General features: G+C 47.0%; 1 protein-coding gene across 1 annotated transcript in view; it reads right to left on the bottom strand.

Moving 5' to 3' along the window:
- The window catches only part of SHANK2 (SH3 and multiple ankyrin repeat domains 2), a 303,970-nt gene that overhangs the window by 248,829 nt on the left and 32,196 nt on the right, over nt 1-22,945 (bottom strand). Inside the window, exons 7-9 of the mRNA XM_083163796.1 lie at nt 22,448-22,564; nt 19,923-20,000; nt 1,430-1,496 (exon numbers count right to left, since the gene is read on the bottom strand). Coding sequence (XP_083019922.1) covers nt 1,430-1,496; nt 19,923-20,000; nt 22,448-22,564 — 262 coding nt within the window. The remainder of the gene's footprint in view (nt 1-1,429; nt 1,497-19,922; nt 20,001-22,447; nt 22,565-22,945) is intronic.

Raw genomic sequence — 22,945 nt, forward strand, 5'->3', positions numbered from 1 at the left:
GGGAGGGGGGAGCCGCCGGGACCTGCTGGGACCCGGCGACTCTCACCGCAAAGGACAGCTCTTAACGCAAGAGCTGTCCTTTGCTATAATTATCGCATATGTTAGAACATATGCGATAATTAAATATGCGATGGGCGGCGAAGGGGGGCGGAGATTCTTAGAGAATCTCCCCCACTGTCCCTGTATATCTCACCCAGACACGGTCCCTCGCTCTCACCCAGACACGGTCCCTCGCTCTCACCCAGACACGGTCCCTCGCTCTCACCCAGACACGGTCCCTCGCTCTCACCCAGACACGGTCCCTCGCTCTCACCCAGACACGGTCCCTCGCTCTCTCCCAGACACGGTCCCTCACTCTCTCCCAGACACGGTCCCTCACTCTCTCCCAGACACGGTCCCTCACTCTCTCCCAGACACGGTCCCTCACTCTCTCCCAGACACGGTCCCTCACTCTCTCTCCCAAACACGGTCCCTCACTCTCTCTCCCAAACACGGTCCCTCACTCTCTCTCCCAGACACTGTCCCTCTCTCTCTCCCAAACACTTCCCCTCCTCTCTCTCTCTCTGACACTGCCCCCCCCTCTCTCTCCCAGACACTTTCTCCCTCTCTTTCTCCCTCCCCATCTCTCCTTGACATTATCTTGACCCCCCTATCTCTCTCCCTCGCTCCCCTTTGTCTATCTTGCACCTCCCCTCTCTCTGACATCCTCTCTTCTCCCCTCTCCTCCTTTTCTCTTATTTCCTCTTTTTCCATTAAACGCCCTCTCTTTTTCTTTGTCTCTGTATTTATGATGAAGGCCAGGATTTCAGGATTACCTGCAGCCCAGGACTTGGGGTTTTCCGGTCAGTATAAGGTTAACATTAAAAACACAGTGTCCACATTGTAACCATGTCGACATATCAGTGCCGACAAGCTGAATATTGACATGGCTATTAAAGACATGAAGTTGACTAAGTCATTATGGGCCAGATGTACTAAGCTTGAAAAGTGATAAAATGGAGAGTGATAAACAGCCAGCCAATCAGCTTCTACCTGCCCTGTCACAGACGGGGTTTGAAAAATGTCAGGCAGGAGCTGATTGGTTGGTTGGTTATCACTTTTCATTTTATCACTTTTGAAGGTTAGTGCATCTGGCCCTAATGTAGATACAAAGCCATGAAAAACATATACATTGATTATTAATGGCAATAATACTAATACTAGGAGACTTTGATAACTAGGATAGCCTGTTCTCCAAAAGGTGCTTATAATGCTATGCAGTCCCTCGTGGAGTCCCCACTTTCTATTACATAACCAGTAAGAGCATCGCTACACACCGGGTTCCGCAGCAAATTACTGCCAGGAACGGAACCCTGCGAAGGCAGCTGCTCCTGTTGGGGTATCAGTAATTCTAGCAGACAATAGAACTATGAGGCCAGCAATTACTTACCAATATCCGTTTCCTTGTGGTTTTTAATAAACTCCGCAAGCTCAAAGTTTCCAGCAATGATCGCAACCTGCAACAAAAAAGCATGTAATTAATTGACAGGCGAGTGCTGCGGCTTTATACAGGCTAATAAAGAGAGTGAGGCGTCGCGGCACATTAGTCCATGTGTGCGCAGCTGAATCTATCGTTCTGGCAGCTGTGTTCAGCTAGAGCTCTGCAGAAACCATACACACTGTTAGTGGGCATCTCTGCTGCGCTGTAACTCCCTGCTATTAGCATTGCCGTCGGGGAAACCGAGAAAATAATTTCTGAAGATACAGACCTGGGGGCTGGAAAGAGCAAGTAACTTTATACCATAAATAAAACCATGCTGCACTGCAGATGGGGCAGATGTAAAATGTGCAGAGATGAATACCTCTTTGCCTCTGCCATAATAACCCAGGTTATCGTGGGGACTATCAGAGTGGCTGCTTGGTGTAAAAAGGGTCTCAGACAAATAACCCAAGTGCACTTACCCAGGTCCAGCTACCAGGGTTGAACCCAGGAACCCGGATACCAGGGTCTAACCCCAAAAAGGACCTGGGTAGCCTGCAATTTAGGCATGGCCATTGATCATTCAAAATCATCAATGGTCTATGACCAATGTTGAATACTTTTGCCATCAATGGGGGAGACTTAGATAGTGTCCCACCATTGACGATGCACAAGCAACAAATCTTTTTGATGTACAAAAGGACACAGAGCTTAGCTCCACCCCCCCACAAAACACCACCCCTGAGCTCTCATTGGCCCACTGCCTACTAAAGTGTAAAGCAAGGATGACCACCATTGGATTAAACCAGGGGTGGGGAACCTTTTTTTATGCCAAATGCCGTTTGTTTGGGGAAAAAATCCTTCGGGGGCCATATGTAAAAATTTCTCTTACAAATTGTCCTGCTGCAGCCGCCCCACACTCCAGCGGCTGCCGCTGCATAGGACTGACAGTCTCCGGCTGCTGTTGATTAAGAGGAATCTTGCGAGAACTCAAGAATTCCCCTGTACTTGATACCCGGCAAAGCCGCCGGGCAGGTAGGCGGGCCACTCAGACCGGCTACTACGGCCCCCGGGCCTGAGGTTCCCCAACCCTGGATTAAACCATCAATGGCTCCCTAACAATGGTACCATCGATGGTGACTATTTATGGGTAATGGTCACTCTACGTCAGCATAAAAAGGTTACAAAAGTAAATCAACTCGGGTCACACTAAAGGCATATGGCGAGCCGGCTTATGGGCATTTGGAGGTGATGCCACCTCTGGTGTGAACAAGGTTTTTATGTGTAATATAAAATATTGTGAGAGACGTGTATCCGAATTCAACACAAAATTGCGGTGTAAGAATAAAGCTGTCCAGCATTTATGGTCTACATGCAAAAGCAGTCAGTATTTACCCTGCATGCTAACATAATGCCGGTGTTTTGCACTGCAGCTTGGTTTACCCAGGTACAAAGTTACTTGCTTTATGTGATTTTGCGGCCATCTCAGATCTGTCCCAAACGTATAATCAGCCAATAAAGGCTTTTGATAATTATTATTTTACACACCCGAATACGCGCGCCGATGCCGGTGTAGACCCCAATTTGTCCGCCGTACTCTGAAATCCAGGGTTGTGACAACGTGATGGTGGAAAGGTCTCCTTTCGGAGTAAGAAATGATTTGATATTCTAATGACATTGTTCCATTGTATCAGTCCACAAGTGCTAATCAAGGCTTCGCGGAAAAGCCAGTCTGGCAGAACACATTGAATCAAGGGATAATGAGACGTTTCCATGAGCCGCTGCCTGTAATGGTAGAACTCGATAGCTTGACAATGCCGAATGCTGAAATGTTGGATACGAGAAAACAAACAGCTGCTTGGAACCATTAGGACTGATCACCGACTTACAATTCTCTGCCACTGTTTACTAAAATTTATTTCTGACACAAACAGACAATTACAGATGGGAAATGGGGCGAGGAAACGACACAATGGGTTTTTCGCTCCGCAGTCGCTGCACGGATTTAGAAGAGGACAGATCCTGAATCCAGATAATACTTCAAAGATTTGAGGGGACAAGAGCACCCTTCTAGGACGACAACTTTAATGGAACTCCATTTCTAAAACAAATAACACAACAATGCAGATCCTTTGTCTCCCGTCAATGCAGCCCGGAAAGGTCTAATTACCAGCCCACTGACACCTCTTGTGTCGGACACACTGATTGGACGACACTTAGTTTAGTCGCATAGTGTATGGGAGGCTTAAGGGGGCCACTCTACCACCAATTCTCTGATAGGGTCCGCAATAAACTAGGGTGGGGGTGGTATGAGCAGAAGGACCAATGACAGGCTGCAGAAAGCAAAACACAGCTTGTGATTGGTCAGCTACTGAATCTAGGGAAGTACGTCGCTGTCCCTGCATTCAGGACTTTTGTCTCCTCCGAAGGGACTGTTGGAATGAGGGAACGATTCTGATTTGGAAATAAAGAAGGAAACAAGTAACTGCACCCGAGTCCAAACTGGAATCTAAATTGCAGTGTAAAAATAAAGCTGGCCAGCATTTGTTGGATACATATAAAAGAAACCAGTATTTACCCTGCATGCAAAAAATATTTGTATTTCTACTCCTTGTAAACACAGTTTGCCCAGGCATACAATTACTTGAACTTACTTATGTTATTCCCCAATCAGAATCAGGCATTCTGTGCGCATTGGGTCCAGGGCCATGGAGGTGTGCCTTCAGCCTCCTAACTCCAACAGTGAAAATGTTTTGAGGATGAGACTGTACCTTACCCTACAGAGACCAGCAAATTGTTACAGATGCCGGATACTCCCTTAGCCATTCCAATGTATAGGATGAGGCGGGACAGTCCCAATTTGAGTTACTCTATTGCTGTCCGATTCAGAGTGCTGGGAATGGGTGCTGCACTCACCTGCAGCTGGTGCATTCAACAGTGAAAAAGCAACTGCACAGAGAGAAAGGGTTAAAGGGGGCAGAGCCAGGGATTGTTACGCCCCCTTAGACATGCCCTTTTGATAATATGACCACGCCTCCTGTGCCGATCCTGGGACATAGGCGGGCCTAATCAGTGTATACATAAAGCAGCTCATCTAGTTAACGGGGGATGTATCAAACCATAAAGTGAATACATGGGTAGATTAAAGGGGGACCCCTGGGTCACCCTCTCTCAGGGGACCCCGATACTCAAATCACTTTTACATTTCACCACATTTTTTTTATTTGAATTTATATAACAAACGTGAGCGACGCTGGCGTTTTTAGCGGATACTTTGAACATCTCTTACCGATGTTGGCACACAATTGGTTAAAGACTCATTTGTTGCCTACTAAAATTCCCTTTACAATACAACTGTAGACCACATTTTCCTGCCAACGTGGGATTTAAACCCTTAATGTACAGAATTAATCACTGGCAACATTTATCCTATCATCCTAATGATCAGCTGGACGGGAAACCACTGAATGTTCTGTATGTAAAGCAGAGAGACATACTCGCTAGTGATTTATTCTGTACCCAAAAACAGATTACAAATACGGATTCTGCATGTTACAAATTATTCCACAAGCAATTAATTACAGACGAGTAGTGAAAACACTTATTTACATACAGCAATCGCATACCCTCCAACATGACCCATTGCATTCGGTACACAATGCTCTGCTCCTGGGCTTCCCTGGTAATGAATGATTGCCAGCACCTGTGTGGAACTAGGTAATTGACGAGTAGGGTGTTTCAACACAGGTGATGACAATTATACATTACCAGGGACATGCAGGAATAGAGCATTGTGTACGGAATGCAATGGGTCATGTTGGAGGGTATGCAATCGTCATTTTCACAATTCTTTAATTCTCTGGTTTCTACACAAATTCTTCTACAATTATTTTTTTGGTCATTTATAGCTTCATCCTGTGCTTTCCAGCTGCATAGTTCTATGATCTGGCAGAACTGATATTATTCCTGGTTCCCCGTTTATGACGAGGAGCAAGTCACTGGACAGCACCAGAAACAATCATGTTGTGAGTGTGTATATATCTGTACCCATGGAAATGACAAGACAAACCAACGCAATAGCAACATTTACATGGGGGCATGTACAAAATAGAACAGAATAGTTGTCTCTTGGTGGAAAAAACCTCTAATATATCGGCGTATCCACATTTCTTACCCCGATTGGACAGGGGGCAGAGGTCTTGGATTCACAACTAAAATTTTATTCAATGAAGTCCTAGGATTGGGTACTGTGGAAGGCCCTTATTCTGGTCCGTACTCAGCTAGTCTGTGTTCGCACAGGGACCGATGTTTCTTCAGTGCGCATTCGCATTTCTGCGGATGTGCATACGCAGGGTGCGTGCACTCAGAGCGAACATTGTGTATGCCAGGTACATGCACCCAACATAGCCGGCGGGGGACGGAGAGGGGTGTAGGGTGGCGGGCTGCTCCATTACCATATGGCCAACGTTTATATGCGTTCCCATGGAATGCTGGGTGTTCTCATACTAATGAGGCCGTGACACAGGTGCGGGGGGCAAGCAGCTGACATCACCGGCTGTCAGCTGCCCGCCCATTTCCACCCCAGCATGCACGCATATGTAAGTGACTGGTCGGCGACCATCGAAAGATATGGGTGTTCCCCGCAGCATGCGAATGGATGTTTATACTAAACATTCATTCGTAGCCTGTGTGTGGGAACACATGCTGCAGGGAGGGGGGGGGGGGGGGGGGGGCATGGTTTGGTGGACTCGCAAAGCTGCGAATTTGCAGCCTTGCGAATCAACCAGAATGACCCACCATATCTCCACATGAGAGTAATGTGGAGGATCCACACCAGGTTCAAGGTTGGGTAATCAGCAGCACCTGTGATCTCCTGATATAAGGGTTTCCAGGGCAGAGGGTAAATGCTCCTGGTGGTGGATTAGCTGCCCAGGTGATAGGCCGGGGTGTGGGCTACGGTAGGGACCACTGGAGCGTTTTCAAGAGTCTGTTCTGTGCTGTGATTACCTGTATGCTGCGGCCTGTAACTACGCTTGCCTGTGCAATTTATCTGGTATGCTGCGACCTGCTTTATAAAATAAAGATCAAAGTCTTCATTTGAATCCGTGTGTGATCCTTTTCATAGATAATGATTGATCTACCATGGTGGTGTTCCTTGTGGGAATCCTAAAAAACGAGGATCCTCATACCTCCCTATCATCCTGATTAATGCGGGATTGTCCCTACATAAAATACTCTGTCCTGTTACCACCACTGAGACTGCATAGATCTGCAGCAGATCACTGAATGTATGCCGGGCCTCTGACATCTTGGGCAATGCAATGACTAATTGCCATTCTATCCAAACTATTGTAAAGTACAACCTTAGAAGAGTATACTGTGCACATCCGCAGAAGAGACCAGAGCACTGTGCAGCACATGCCGCCGCTGGGTTTCTGCATTTGAATAAAAGCTGGCAACCATCAGATGTCATCATAAAGGAGCATCTGATGGTTGGGAACCCTCAGAAACCTGCATTTTCATTTAATCAGGGACATTGATGGTTGCTAAACATCGGTTTCCGATGTTCATGATCAGTATTTATATATTAGCAGGCCATCAGAAGGGATACGGTCGGGTGGCCGACCAAATTATTTCTCCTGGCTTTGCAAATAAAAGTCAGTCTCAACTGAATTATATTTACAGGAGCTGGGATGATGACAGGGCGGGCCGCTCATGTCATGTGACATCAGCCGCCACCCCCAGCAGGCAACGGACCGCCCGGGTACCCACGGGAACACCAAGCATTTTCATGGGGACGGCCATAAAATGCCGAGCATTCGCGTGGCCCAGCGCCTCCACCGCCCCGTCCCTCCCTCTCCGCAGCATACAGCCTGCGAGTAACTAGCTGCGGCTGTTCGCAATCGGGGTTTGCGCGTTTTGCAAAAATGCGAATGCGTAAACCCCGACCATCGGGGCAAGGACTGAATTTAGATATCTGCGTGTGATCCAGAATGGGCCCTCTAGTCCCATCTCTAAGTGAAGGGAGAGGAGCACTGACCACGCCCCCACAAGGCCAGAAGCGGGAGTCATGGCATTAGGCCTCGCCCCTCCTTCTGGGGGTCTGCCCACCAGCCCAAGTCGTAATTGGGAAGGCATGAGCATAGGAGGAAACTGGAAACGCACGCGGTTGCGGAGAACACACTTATATGCACAGATACATAGGTGTCTTTTGACATTAAGCAGATGTGTGCATCATTTGCGGTCGGATTGCCAGCTTACCCATCAGAACCCAGTTATCTCCCAGTTGCACCTCTTGAGTCGCATATGTGTCTGAAATCCATATAACGCCACATTGCCCGCGCTTGCGGTCGCTTAGCTCCGGAGCTTGCGCAATGCGAAACCACCTCTGAGGCGGCCACCGCAATCCGGCTTCTGTGCATCCAATCACAGCCCCAACATGCGCGGTCAATAGATCGATTCTCCTCTAACACCTGATCTTATTCAGATTTCCTGCTGCAAATAAGAACGCCATCTATACACAGATATGCCTTAATATACTGCATGCAGGTTTTTAGGGTTTAATCATTTTTCTTTTTTCATATACCACTGACATAATCTCCGCAGACGCAAAACAAAATACACAAAATAAGCCATAATTAGCATATACACAAGCACAATCCACTTTACAAGTAACCAGCCGCTCGGCTCAGAATTCCACCACCCAACTTGCAGCTAAATGTGTAAAAAAAAAAAAAAAAAAAGAAATCCCACACAGTTTCATCTGCAGCCCACACATTGCGTAACCTGCAGCATATATGCAGCACAGCCAGGGAGAACGGCAAATCATTGCAAAACTGTTAAAATAATCACCGCAGAATGCCCTAATGCAATCACCAACGTTGTTTATTAATATCACCCACATGAGCATTCACTTTAATGACCTTTTACATTTGCGAAACACATCGTGGTCAAACTCTGCTTACATTTTTTTTTTATGTAAATCAAACAAAATAAACACAACTAATAAATTAACCCACAATTCTTGGAGGGGACCTAAACCCACTACCACCACCCTCCCCTATTGACTGGGTCGTTAGCTCTGCAATTCAGCTAAGCGATATCACCTCCCTGATGACATAACAAGGGATAAAGGGGCAGTGAATGACCCCATTCTTACCACATGCCCGTTTGCAATCAAACCTTTCCTGCTCATGCAAAATCTGCCCTCCGGAATTGGTGCATGGCAGAAACCAGTGCCCGGAGGAGTGTAATTACCTTCAGTTCTTCTCCCAGTCCTGGCAGATAGTGTTCATCTCTTCCCAGACTAATCTCTGCCTCGATATACTCCTCCGAAATGTATGCTAGGTTTGCTGCCGCTCCTGTTGAGTGATTTGCCAATAACGGAATGCTTACTTATTAAAAAAAAAAAAAAGTCTCTTAGCAACCATTTCTTAGATCTTAATGTGTGGCTCCTCCAAATATGAATCATTATTCCATCTGCGCTTTGACAGTGAGAAGACAATGATCTTAAAATAGTTCTTACATGTCAGGTGTGGTCAGTGCGGAGAGCAGCGGTGCCAGGGCAGGGGAAGTTGCTCGGCACGTGGGTTCCTGGGGTGCTTTTAGGCAGAGGATCGGTCCCAGGTCTCCTGTGGTGCGTCAGTAAATCCGGGGGTATCAGGTCAGGAAGCGCAGAACAGGAGAACTGAGCGCTGCAGTAATGAAATTCCCAGGTGACGGCAATAATCGAAGTCCAGGCAGCTCTGATACTTCAGCACTCCGTGGGAGAATGCAGATGCAGGGTATAAACGGAGTAGGGAGGATTCGTGGTTGCCAAGGGCCCTTCATTTGCAGGGATAATATTAGCTTTTAAGGATTCGCACCTGGACACACTACTATATATTGCCATTATTTTTATTTATTTGGAGGGGGGGGGGGCTCTACATTAAAATGTGCAAAGGAACATTTTTTTTTAATAATGAAAAAAAGGACCTATAAAATGAGGGGCTGATTCAGTCCGATTCGCCCCTTTCTCGATATTAGGGGTCTGCTCATGCGCGAAACCCGGGAGTGAGTTTCACACGCGCCATTCACTCTGGGCATGGAGGTCCGGGGGCGGGCAGGGGGACCGCCCAGTGTTTTACGGGTGTCCCCAGGGAACGCAGGCAGGTCTGAAGTCACATGACATCAATCAGCGCCCACCCCCTTTTCTGCCGTCTCCATCCAGGATAAAAGTAAGTATAGACCAACTTGTATCCACCAACGAGAAATGGTCAGCGAACAACGAACGATTTTTTATTCGGGCGGCTGCACGCAAGGGGTTGTGTTCTCGTACACTTTTCCTCGCATACTAGCAAGGGGATTTGGGGGGGCGGGCGTTCGGTGGGGCGACGCTTACATTTTTGCTAGACTGTAAGTATACGCAGCTTAGCGGACAGGTCTGAATCAGTCCCTTTGTACAGTGGATGGGCAGTTGAGCGGCAGACTCTAAATGACTCGAAATTATACTCTAAATTAGAGATGAGCAGGTTCGGTTTTACTCAAATTTGCTCGGACCTCAAATGTGATCTCATTGGCTATCCAGAACACGTGACAGCCGACAGCCAATCTGAATAATCCGAAATTGCGATAATTTGGTTATAAGTAGCGAGTAAATCTGAGTAAAACCGAACCCGCTTCTCTCGACTCTAAGAGTTTATCAAAGCGTGGAGAGAGATAATGTACCAACCAGATTCTGTCCTTTATCAAACACAGTCGGTAAAAGGTAAGGTAGTAGCTGAGCAATAAGTAATTTGGAGACTATTTACTAAGACTTGTAGAGAAAAAAGGCGGAGAGTGATAAAGTACCACCCAGCTCCAAACTGTCATTTATCAAATAGAGGGCAGTATGCACTGAACTCGCCGATGCATCCCGCCACACATCGCGTGGGCATTGCATTAATTCTAATCGCATATGCCAGTGGTTCCCAAACGGTGTGCCATGGCTCCACGGGGTGGTCGTGGACCAATTCAAATTAGTTATGATCAATACCAGTGCTGGCGGCTGCCAATCAGAAAACATGTGTATAATCAGAAGCGGAAGGCGATAACGCACCAGCCAATCAGCTATGTTTGAAAAATGACAGTTTGAGTTGCCTGGCTGGTGCGTTATCTCCTTCCACTTTATCTCTTCACCAGGATTAATACATCAGCCTCATTAAAGGGCCCATTTATCAAGCAATATTTGCGCCTAAATCCCCGAAAACTTCAGTTTTCGGGGGTTAACCGCAAATATTAAGTAGCACTGAAATGTATTAAAGGGGGACCGCAGCAGGAATCTCCGATCCTGAGAGATGCAAAAAATATCCTCTAAAAATGCCGGCGTCACTCACATTTGTTATATAAATTCAAATAAAAAATGTGCAGAAAAAGATTATATATATTTTTTTTTACAGCTCATTGTGATGAATAAATATATTTGCTTGGCAATTTTAACATCAAATTCACTTGGCACTCAAAGGGTTATTACATATCCTATGCCAGAGGTTCCACAAGCGTCCTCCAGGCACCCCAACGGTCCATGTTTTAAGTATATCTATGCTTGGCCTCAGGTAACTTAATTAGTACCTCAGGCAATTTGATTTAACCATCTGTGTGGAGTTATGTATATACTGGACTGAAATACTGGAGAAGTTGCAACCAAAAAATAAAATAAAAATAAAGTTGCAACCAATCCGCTTTGAATGGTTATTAAGCAGATTGTTCTAAATAAAAGACAGGAGTTGATTGGCTGCTCTTGGCTAAATCTCCACATTACCTCTCACAGGTTGCATCTACCCCCCCCCCCCCCCTACACACACACACACACACACACGCACACTGAAAACATTGAAACACTAAGCAACAGTAGTAGTAAGTTACCGCATATCCCTCCGCCAGGCAACATACAATAAATATAGTGCCATGTGTAAAAAACTCCTCCGACTATAGAGCAATGATTGAATTCTGATAGCCATTTTATTGAAGGACTAGGTGATTCATCGCGCCCTATGGGCGCTCTTCACAACGTCGTAAGGGGCTGCGCCCCCTTAATTTGTGAACGTTTGTATTGTGAGAAATATGGTTAGAATTGTATGAAAGATGCCTGTATTGCAACTTGAGTTATAGGTGAAATGTGTTACATAGAGAGCATATGATTTGGAAGGGGGTGTGTATTGTTTTGTTTAATTAAAAAGCGGTTGTTTAGGTGTGTGTGTGTGCAATAGTATAGTAGGGTGTTTTTGGGTCAGCGGCTCCCCACTGGCGGAGGTCACGCCACAGGAAAACAAGAGGCTGGGTAGTGATAGGTATGTGTGGGCATAAGGGGGACTAAAGAGGAGGGTGGGGGGCACTGTGCAGCTTCTGCCAGTGGGTGCGGGTCCAGCGTGGCAGTACAGGAGTACAGGACGGTGCCCCTGAGTCAGTGTCTCCTCCTACTGGGTGGGAGTTAGGGTGCATGAGAGCAGGAGGCTGGGCTATGAGACATGATAGGGGTATGTGGGCAACACAACGTCAGCGATTACCCAGTGGTGGAAGTTAGGGTTCAGGAGAGCAGGAAGCTGGGTAGTGATAGGGGTGCTGTGAATCGCGGGAGGGGGGGGGTCGCGGTGGGTTCCGCGAACCGCGGGAGGGTCGCGGGGGGCCCGCGAATCGCGGGAGGGGTCGTGGTGGTCCCGCGAATCGTGGGAGGGGTGCGGGGGTGCCGCGAATCGTGGGAGGGGGGGAGTTGTGGGGGGCCCCGCAAATCGCGGGAGGTCTTGGGGGGCCCACGAATCACGGGAGGAGGAGTCGCGGGGGTCCCGCGAATAGCGGGCGGAGGGGGGTCACGGGTGTCTGGGGGGGGGGGTGTGCTGGCAGAGGGGGGGGGGGGGTGCGGGAGTAATGGCGGCTGTGGAGAAAGGGTGGATGGTGGGCGTGTACTGTAGCCCTGGCTGGGCGGGGGGAGGTGATGTCAAGGGGGTGGGGTGAGTAGAACACTGGTCTTTTCCTTAGGGGGGGCGGGTTTGTGTATAACGCTGGGCGGGAACGTTATACACATAGAACACTGGTCTTTTCCCTAAGGGGGCGGGTTTGTGTATCCCGCTGGGTGGGAAAGTTATATACAGATGCCCCATCTGGCTGGCGGATCCTGGCTTCATCCTGGCTGGTGGATCGACAGAACGTCCCCGCTGGCGATCCGCCAGCAGCCTCGCCATCCTCGCACGCGCGTCTCAATCTCCGTCGGCAGGGCGGCGGAAACCCTGTCCGTCTCCGCCTCAGGGAGACGGACAGGGTTGGAGGGGGGGGGGGGGGGGTGCGGGAAGGCGGCTGGGACCCGGCGGAGCGGATGGAAGCGCAGTCGGAAGGGGACGTGCGCGCCTCTCGTGCGCGCACGTCCCCTTTTGGCCATCGATATGGCGCTGGCGGGGGATGGCGGCTGGCGACGCCATCGCCATCCCCTGCCAAGATGGGACCTGCCCCATCTGTACACAGGGGATGAGTGACAGATCTGGCTAAATATATAAGAGATAAGTCCAGTCTTTAAAAGGTGGTAACTGCCAAACACTGCTGGAAGCTCCACTGTATCCATCCACCGGGGAAACGGTGATGAAAATAATCTGACTTTCTCTATAGACTGAAAAAGTCCATAAAATGTCTGATAACGGCAGCGGCAGCCATTGATAGGTCATAGGTTCTGCAAACAAATAAAACATCTCCAATCTGTTTCGGATCATTAGACCGGAATCTTCTGGAATACAAGTGGTATTGATGGGCGCACATTGGAAATAGCTATTTATTATTCCGCAGCGGGTTCCGTCTGCTAATACCTACCTTTAATGTACACTTATACTACATATACTCGCGGCATGAAGAGCTCCTCTCACTCTGATGCAAATTGACGAATTGAGAGGTTTATTATCGGGAGTGAATTAAATCTACAGAGGGTCCTTAAGATCACTTCATGTATAGAACAGAATGTTTTCCCGTCGGCTCAAAATCGCAGGAGACGTAAAGAGATTCCATCAAAAGAAGATCGGATTTCTAGACATTTTTACGGAGCCAAAACATCTGTGTAATCGGTCTGCGGACAGTTCCGAATGTTCGCGGAGAACAAGCACTTCAAAGTTTAAGTATCAACCAGCCATGTTACAGGCTGGGTTTTTTTTAATGACAGTTGGGAGCGGATTGGTACTGTATCTCTCTCCAAGTTTTTTTTTACATTTAAATATTAATATAGGAGATCCATAACACAACTCCCTTGTATGATTTTCATTTAGAACGTTCTGTCCAAGAGACTTACTAACTGGATAACACTGAAAGGTCCCATATGTTTGATGGAAAATATTGAAGTGACTATTTTTGGTGGACACTTATCCAGAGCTATTTTTCAGATGGGTATTGGTCATCGGGTCGACCACTGTGGGTCGACATGGTTTAGGTCGACACAAGAAATAGGTCAACATGGATGGAAGGTCAACACAAGCATTAGGTTGACAATGGCTCGGTCGGCAGTCAAGAGATCGACATTCGGTTGACAATGGCTTGGCCGACAATCAAGAGATCGACATTAGGTTGACAATGGCTTGGCCGACAGTCAAGAGATCGACATTCGGTTGACAATGGCTTGGCCGACAGTCAAGAGATCGGCATTAGGTTGATAATGGCTTGGTCGACAGTCAAGAGATCGGCATTAGGTTGATAATGGCTTGGTCGACAGTCAAGAGGTCGACATTAGGTTGACAATGGCTTGGTCGACAGTCAAGAGATCGGCATTAGGTTGATAATGGCTTGGTCGACAGTCAAGAGATCGACATTAGGTTGACAATGGCTTGGTCGTCAGTCAAGAGATCGACATTAGGTTGACAATGGTTTGGTCGTCAGTCAAGAGATCGGCATTAGGTTGACAATGGCTTGGTCGACAGTCAAGAGATCGACATTAGGTTGATAATGGCTTGGTCGACAGTCAAGAGATCGACATTAGGTTGATAATGGCTTGGTCGACAGTCAAGAGATCGACATTAGGTTGACAATGGCTTGGTCGTCAGTCAAGAGATCGACATTAGGTTGATAATGGCTTGGTCGACAGTCAAGAGATCGACATTAGGTTGACAATGGCTTGACCGACAGTCAAGAGATCGGCATTAGGTTGATAATGGCTTGGTCGACAGTCAAGAGATCGACATTAGGTTGACAATGGCTTGGTCGACTGTCAAAAAATTGCTTTTTTTGTCCCGAATGTGGACATAGTTGAGATGGACACCGTCAAGGTGTATCGCTGTGCTCTCCATGCTTCGGGCATGCTATTATATTGTCCCTCTACGCCCCAGTGGATGGTAAGGCATGAAATACCCATGTCGGCCTTTTCATTGTTGACCTAGCCATTGTTGACCTAATGTTTGTGTCGACCTTCAGAGATCGACCCAAAACATGTCATCCCAATGACTGTATCCCTTGCAGGTTTCTGATAGACTATAAAAAAATTTAAAACACATACACAGGAGAGGACAGCCAGCTAGAGGAAGCAGTGGGCGGGTCCATTCCGTGAAAGGGGCAGGACCAGAGGCGGGGCTCAACATCTGAGCCGTGTGGGGGCGTGGCTATTTCGATCACATCATCATAGCATACATGCCACCAAGATCCTATGGCCATATCTCTTTCCATGGGCAGTGTAAAGAGGACTCTGGGAAATTCCCGGGTCACATGTCCGCAAACCGCACCAATCCTTTTAACCCATGCACCTAACCGGCATTCAGCAAGCAACGGTCTAATCAGCAAATCTTCGCCCATTGCAAATAGCTAAATTTTCCACCCCACATTCACGCCTGACTTGACAGACGAAACCATCCCATCACCCACAGGGCGCAGACGCGGCCGAACATGGCTGCCGTGCTGTAAATCACCGTCATATACCGCTCCCTTTTCAATAACACATACAAATCAATAGCATCCAATCACTGTGCAGAAAAGTACATAACGTACGTGTCATATTTTATCTTCCTAAATGAATGTGACAAAGCTGAGCGTCGCGGAGGTATAATAACTTACCAATGATTACACTAATTAGCAGATAAATCAACCTTCTGCCAGGGAACAAACAAGCAGCGACGCTCACAAGGGTAACGCATTGACAGCGACAATACCGACAGGATGACGGGATAAGAGTCAGCACTAAATAAGCATTAAAGACGCAGAGACTCCTGATGCACCCAAATGCCAAACAGTGGGGAGGATGTATCTGTATCTGCCACTAACGCTTTTTTAAAAAAAAAACTTTCAGGGGCAGATTTATTAAGCTTGGAGAAGAGATAAACTGGAGATAAAGCGGAGAAAAGGTAAAAGGTGATAAAGCACCAGCCAATCAGCTCCCAACTGTCTTTTTTAAACACAGCTGATTGGCTGGTGCTTTATCTCCTTTTACCTTTTCTCCGCTTTATCTCCAGTTTATTTCTTCTCCAAGCTTAATAAATCTGCCCTTAATCTTTTATTTATTTTCTTCATATGCATATATAACAAAAGACAGGAAAAAGAACATACAACATATAACAATTCTGGGCGATATTTTACAATATCTTATTCAGGATTAGAGCCGTATCACGCTCAGATATACATACAAACCGCAGTATACAATTTACACATAGTTTCTATCATGTTCTTACTTAGCTATGGCCGTGGCGGGACTGTCCTGTATATTAATTAAGATAGCATGGATAAGCACAGGGGGGGGGGGGGGTTAGGGCGGGCATCCTGACCTGTTTATATTTTAGAATTTCGATGATGCAAGGGGGGGCAAACCTCTCTTGGAAGCACAATGACTACCGTATCATACTGTGGTTCAAATTATTATTGTGTTGTTTACCTTATCTATCTACTTCAATCTATTCTGTGTCTGGTGCTCTGTGTGTCTTTTCAATTCAGCAGATCATTGCCATATTTCGTGCATTACTTTCTATAATACTTTTCTAGATCTGTTTTTAAACCTGGTGCTATATTCTATGGGTGTATTTTCTTGGTTTAGGTGCACCTATTAGCTACATATTATCCTACAGTTACTCAGAGTGGAGAGTTTTCATCTCTACATTTAATTTAACTCCAATCGTGATTTGCTTGTGTTACTCAAATCTCCCTCTATTTTATACTGCTAAAAAAAAATTTGGTACTTGTTTCCTAGCACGGCCACAATCGTGTGGATCGTGTACCTTTAAGTTAAGGTACACGATCCACACGATGGACCCGATTTCCTTTGAAATCAGGTCCATTTTGCCGGCAAAGGTACAAAATCGGGGGCATCGCGTCGGTCGGGACCATTAACATTGGTGCGATCGACGCGATTTTTCCGACACGACCACCCCGATGTAAATCGGTGTGGCCGTGCTAGAAAACCAGTACCAAAAATTTTTTCCCCTCCCTCAGGAGTCATCGTGCTTCCAATACACAGACCTAGTCCACCTATTCCATACTTTTGTATAAGTGCTCAGCGTCTTTCTACTGATATGTACATGTTTCTCCTGTCTAGCCGTGTAGTTTATAAGAGCCTTCCATGCCTGTATATCGGGACCTTTATCGGACCTCCAAGTTCTAGCAATAATCACCTTTGCTAAGACACACACATTGATAATATATGACTTATCCCCCACTTGTAGTCTGGTTCCCTCTATCAGGCCCAATAGGCAGCTTTTTGCAGTCATTGTTTCTTTAGCTATACCAGTATCTACCAGAACTTGCACAACTTTACCCAAAAAATTGTCAACCTCCGACACTCCCACAGCAGATGATAAAAGGTGCCCGTGTCCCATTTGCACTTTGGGCATGCGCTCGAGGTCCGCCCCGCAAATGTCATCATCCTAGGCATTGATAAATACACTCTATGGAATGTGTATTATTGGACTTGTTGGACCCTGAGGGCATTAGTTGCTTTTGATATTACTGACCGCGTTGTTCCACTCCTCCTCCCCTATGGGTCCCACATCACCTTCCCACTTCTCTTTCAGTTCGCTCAGGCCGTCCCCCCATTTATGCCGATTAATACATTTATATATTCTAGATACCAGTTTTGTTTTTTTGCTTGACTTTAGTATTTCTTTTATTGGTGATTCTTCAAAAATTGGGGGGGTATTGGGGAACTGGACCTCGAGGCGAGGGCATGCCTCAACTGCAAGAAGTGGAAAAATGTGTCTGCGGTAGCTTATATTCATCCTTTAATAGTGAGAAGGACTTCATCCCATCCGCACTCTATACTTGACTAAGATTTAGAATTGAATACGGCTTCCAGACCTCTCTTATCTGTAATTCACTTCACTCGCTTAACATCCCCGTATCTTCAATTGGGTGGTCTTGGTCTATATATTTAAATTGTATACACCTATTAGCCTCCTTCCAGATTTTTACCGCCTGAGTCACTAAAGGGGGATCTGAATTCACTGGCTGACCTTGTAGGATTTTATGGAGGGGGCTGATTCCCGGGGCAGACGACGCTACCAGGGCTGCAGTTATTTTACTATTCTGATCTTCCACAATCCAGCTCTTAATTTGTGCCAGTTGGGTAGAGATATAATACCCTCTGAGATCCGGGAACCCCAGACCCGCCTCAGCCTTATCTCTCATCAGGGTGCTTAACCTGATTTTTGCTCTTGCCCCATTCCATATAAACGACGACATCATGCTATTCATTTTTCTAATGCCACTAACGTTTTTAACGTATGCCGAATGTATTACCCCACCCCCAGCTGATAAGGAGAGCAGTTATGCCCAGCGTTAATGGCTCTCCTTATCGGCAGCCCTGCGCATGCGCACTAGCGCCCCCCCGTTCCCCTTGGCAGACTCTAATGGGTATGCGCAAGATCTCGCTTTTATCACGAGCCAGAAGCAGGGCTAGCATTGTCCCTGCAGTGGGGGATAGGACAACGCTAGCCCTAAGCTGGGGAAAGCGGCCAGGGCAATTTAACGCCTGGGTGGCTGTTAATCACTGGGGGGATTGCAGGGGACAGCACCGCCGAGGGTAACATGCCAACCACGGGGTACTGACCCCCTAACCCCCCCCCCCGTAATCTGGCCCTGCTCACACCAATAATATACTAGTCATGTTATTTTACAGTTCTTGTGGAGTAAAATGTTTGACAGATGCTTTGACCAGGTCCTAGTTACTAAAGTCATATTTATTATGCTAATTTACCATACCTACCAAGTGTTCCGGCTTCTGCAGCTGCCACTCTCCTCCTAAGCCTATGGGCAGCAGCGTAACTATAGCAACACAGCCCCCGCCACCGCGGGGAGGGGCGCTGTGCATGTGGGGGCGCTGGGGGCTGCGGTGCTATAGTTAAATCCCCAGCAGACTTACCTATCTCACTGGTACCGGCGGCTCCGTTCTTCTGCTGAGGACCACCACAAAATGGCCGCCCCCATATAGCACACAGTTCTCTGAAACTGTCTGCTGTATGGGGGCGGCCATATTCTGGTGGTCCTCAGCAGAAGAACGGAGCCGCCGGGACCAGCGCGATAGGTAAGGCTATGGGGGATTGAGGGGGGGTTTGCATGGGCGGCGGGTCGGGGGGTATGGGTGCTTGGCGGGGCGGCGGCGCCCCCCCTCTAACGGCGGGGGGGGCACTGAAAACGTAGCTACGCTACTGCCTATGGGCTTCCCTTCTCGACCAACCACCACCCCCCCTCCTGTGTCCGGGCAGTCTCCTGCTGTGCTGCCCGGACCAGTGACCTCCTCCTCCCTGCACCGCTTCCGAATGAAGGGAGGAGGAAGCGGAGCCGCCAACAGCGTTAAGAGCTGTCCTTTGCGTTAACAATCGCATATGTTAGTGCATATGCGATTATTAACAATGCGAGTTCGGGCGATGTGTGGCGGAGGATGTTAGTGAATCCAGCACAGTGACTGTTAATTAGTTAAACCCATTGATTTTGATTTGTAACTGTGACAGTTGGTTGCTCTTAGTGGTGTCCACTTTTTTTGTGGCCTCAACCAATATTCATGAGGAGAAAGCAGCCAATCAGCACTAGCACTGAGGCAGCACTCTGTAATTCCTATTCATTATCCAGAGGAGAAGTGAAGGCAATGTAAATAAGTGTGGAACGGAGGAGGCTGGCATTATAATAGTGTGGTATAAACAGCTATCTCTGTAATGTTTCCTAGTGATGTGACAGGCTGTATTATTGTATTTGTACTATTATCATCAGCTCAATTCATAAAATACCTGCTTCCACTCACACACGACACCTGGAGATGAATGAAGTAGAGGTTCCTTTGTTTTCCCTCTCTTCACAGACAGTAGAAGAGCCTTGTTAGCAGCGAGACAGCCGATCTACATCTGAGAACAGCACAGCAGCTGGCACAGGTCAGCCAGCACTTACCCTCTTGGCTGACAGTTTCATTTATTTATATTACACGGCGCGAAGCTTGGCTATAAATCCATCACACATTTCCCTTACACCACGCTGCGCTACTGGATAATTGGTGATGGATAGTGAGAGGCGGTCATACCTGGAAGGGAGACTGGCTGTTGTAGTTCTTTATTTCCTTGTTCGCTCCCCTGAAGAGCAGCACCCGGGCACAGCTATCCTGCATCACAGAGAGGAGACAGGTTAGACCACAGTTAGACGCAGAGGGGGACAGGTTGGAACACAGTTAGACGCAGAGGGGGACAGTTGCAGATGTGACGTATGGTGAATAAAATGCAACAGATTGACACATATTCCAAAGGTTTCACAATCACAGATGTGGAAAGGGGCAGGCTAGTGGGGAAGTAGGAGGGGCAACATAAAGTGGGAGTGTCCTATTCGAAAAATGTGCATGATTGGGGAAAAAAGTGGGTTGCGGTCTTTGTGTGGACTGTGTGGACCAGGGTGGGGCATATTTTGTCCTGCGTATGGGGCCTTTACAATGCAAAATGGTTCCCTCAGCTGGAAGTTCTGCCCCTGAGCAAAATAAACCCCTGACTCCAAATCCCTGGATGAGGGGTAAAGTTTCTAAAAAATGGAAAGACATGATGTTGCCCACAGCAACCAACCAGATTCCGCCTATCATTTTTCGCTTGCATCCTTGAAAAATGACAGAATATTATTGGTTGCGATCATTTTTAGAAACTTTACTAAATTTGCTACGCTGTAATATCTAACCCTAACATACGTCCGTATTTGTGAAATATACAAGAAATTCTTTAAATGTATGATGACTAATTATTGAGCAAGAGCCGGGATTTTTGGCCATACCCTTTGTTCCTTCCTCACCCCCCCCCCCCCCCCAATTCTATCTTTATTGAGTATAACTCATTGTCTATGAATGATTGCACTATTTTGCTGCCATAAATTGTATTTCTAAGCACGTTGTTCTCGCAGTGTGCAACCTTTTTGAATTATTATGGTAAAGTTTTTTTTTAAATTATTTTCTATTTCCCTTTGTGTATGGTTATTAAAACTTTCAATAAAAAGTATAAAAACAGGAATTGGGATCTTTCAGATCGGCTTTGAATGATTATGGAGCCTCTGTTACAACAACGTTGTATTCTGTGACAGCAGATTATAATTATAGTAACGGTATTGAGGGGGTCATTCAGACCTGATCGCACAGTTGCGAATTTGCCAGCGTTTAGTAAAGCCGCCGCCCTGCTCCAGTGTAATCCCGCCTCACGAAGGAATGTGCTAGCTGTGGGAAGGAATGTTTAGGGGTGTGCATCTGTGTGAATATGTCCAAAATCCTTCGCAACAGACATACCATCGAATAATTTTTACACTGGCCACCGCATATCCAGGCTGAAGCCCATGTCAAACACCCTCCCCTAAGCCGGCTTGGCACGCCTCCGTTTTCCCTGACACTCCCAGCGTTTTTCTAGGCAAGCCCCGCATTTTACTTGCCACTCCCAAAAACACAGTCAGTGCCCATTACCACACTCCCTGTCAATTATGGTGGCCAATCCTGATATCAGGATCACGGGATTTGGCCTGTAAAACGCCGGGATTTCAATCCTGGAATTAGAGTTTCCAATTCCGGGATTTCTATATTAGACTGCACATGCGCAGTCTAATGCCGGGCAGCGTCTGATCGGGTGCTCAGACGCTGCCTGGTTTATGGCTCTGTGCAGCGTGACAATGGGCCTTATTCGAGTTCACTCTTTCAGACAAAATCCTTCTTAGATGGACAAAACCATGTGCACTGCAGGGGGGCAGATGTAACTTGTGCAGATCTAATTAGATTTGGGTGGGGTTTTAATTCAAAGTGAGATCTATATTGCAGTGTTAAAATAAAGCAGCCAGTATTTACCTTGCAAATAATCACCAAAAAATCACCAAATCTATTTCTATCTGTACATGTTACATCTGCCCCCCTGCAGTGCACATGGTTTTGTCCATCTAAGAAGGATTTTGTCAGAAAGAGTGAACTTGAATATGGCCCAATGTCAGAAGTCACACTGCGCAGGCCACACAGCTGCCTCGTCCTGGGCGCGCTGCCCTCCAGCCTCCAAGAGATTGCTGCATTTAACCACCCGCAAGCTCCATTCAACCACTCGATAACCCGCCCGGCTCCATCGCACATATAAGTAAATATGCGGGGCCGCCGGGGGGTGGGTTTTTGTATTAGGGAAGCCAATCTCGGGAATCCCGTGATTGGGCATTTTTCAATCCCGAATTCTGGGATTGAAAAAATGCCCCGGGATTGGCATCCCTACTGTCAATCACCTTGTGAACTAGTTGCAGGATTTTTTCGCTGGGTGGCATCGAGCATGCGTATTGTGACCCGCACACATGTGCAGTGTATCAAGATTCAATAAAGGCCCGCTGTGTGAATTTGCAGCCGTGAGATCAGGTACTAATTGGGCCCTAAGTGTCATCAGTGTCTAAGTCAACAATAAAAGGTCATCAGAGAAAAAATGGACATAGTCCACACATGAAAATATCAACAAGATTTTCTAATGTTTTTTTTTTTTTCTGGTGTCAATCTGTAGAATTCATCACGTGGACTTTAAATTGAGGTACAGCTTCGCTCGCCGTGTTTCATTATCGCAGACTGACCTGATTATAGAGAGCGCAGATGTGCAGAGCCGTGTTTCCCGAAGCATTCTGTGCCCCCATATTGGCGCCGTAAAATAACAAGTGTTCTAGGTGCTGGTAATAGCCGTTGCGACACGCCTGTGGGGGAACACACGTCAGTTACACAGGTGACAAAACAAACACTAAAGTAAAAAGGCATCGCTGAGCAGACAAGGATATCATACATGTCATTTTACGGCGCGCCGTAGGGTGGACGCCTATAATAAAAAACATCAGGGAAAGCGTAAACTAACCATTACTCTCCATTTGGTTCCAAACAGATATTGATTACTCAGAACGCAGAGCAGCATAAACTCCCAATACTAATACATTCATATTATGAGGTGCTGCTGAATCCGTCGTATTCCGTCTGTTCTCGCACTCTGCGGCTGCATAGGAGATGACGGGAACATCTATTAGATCATTATGGGTAGGCGGGTGTCCTGTACACAATGTGATCAGTCAGCGATGTCTGACAGG

The sequence above is a fragment of the Crinia signifera genome, chromosome 11 (genome assembly GCF_055691185.1).
Source record: "Crinia signifera chromosome 11, ASM5569118v1, whole genome shotgun sequence".
Lineage (NCBI taxonomy): Eukaryota > Metazoa > Chordata > Amphibia > Anura > Myobatrachidae > Crinia > Crinia signifera.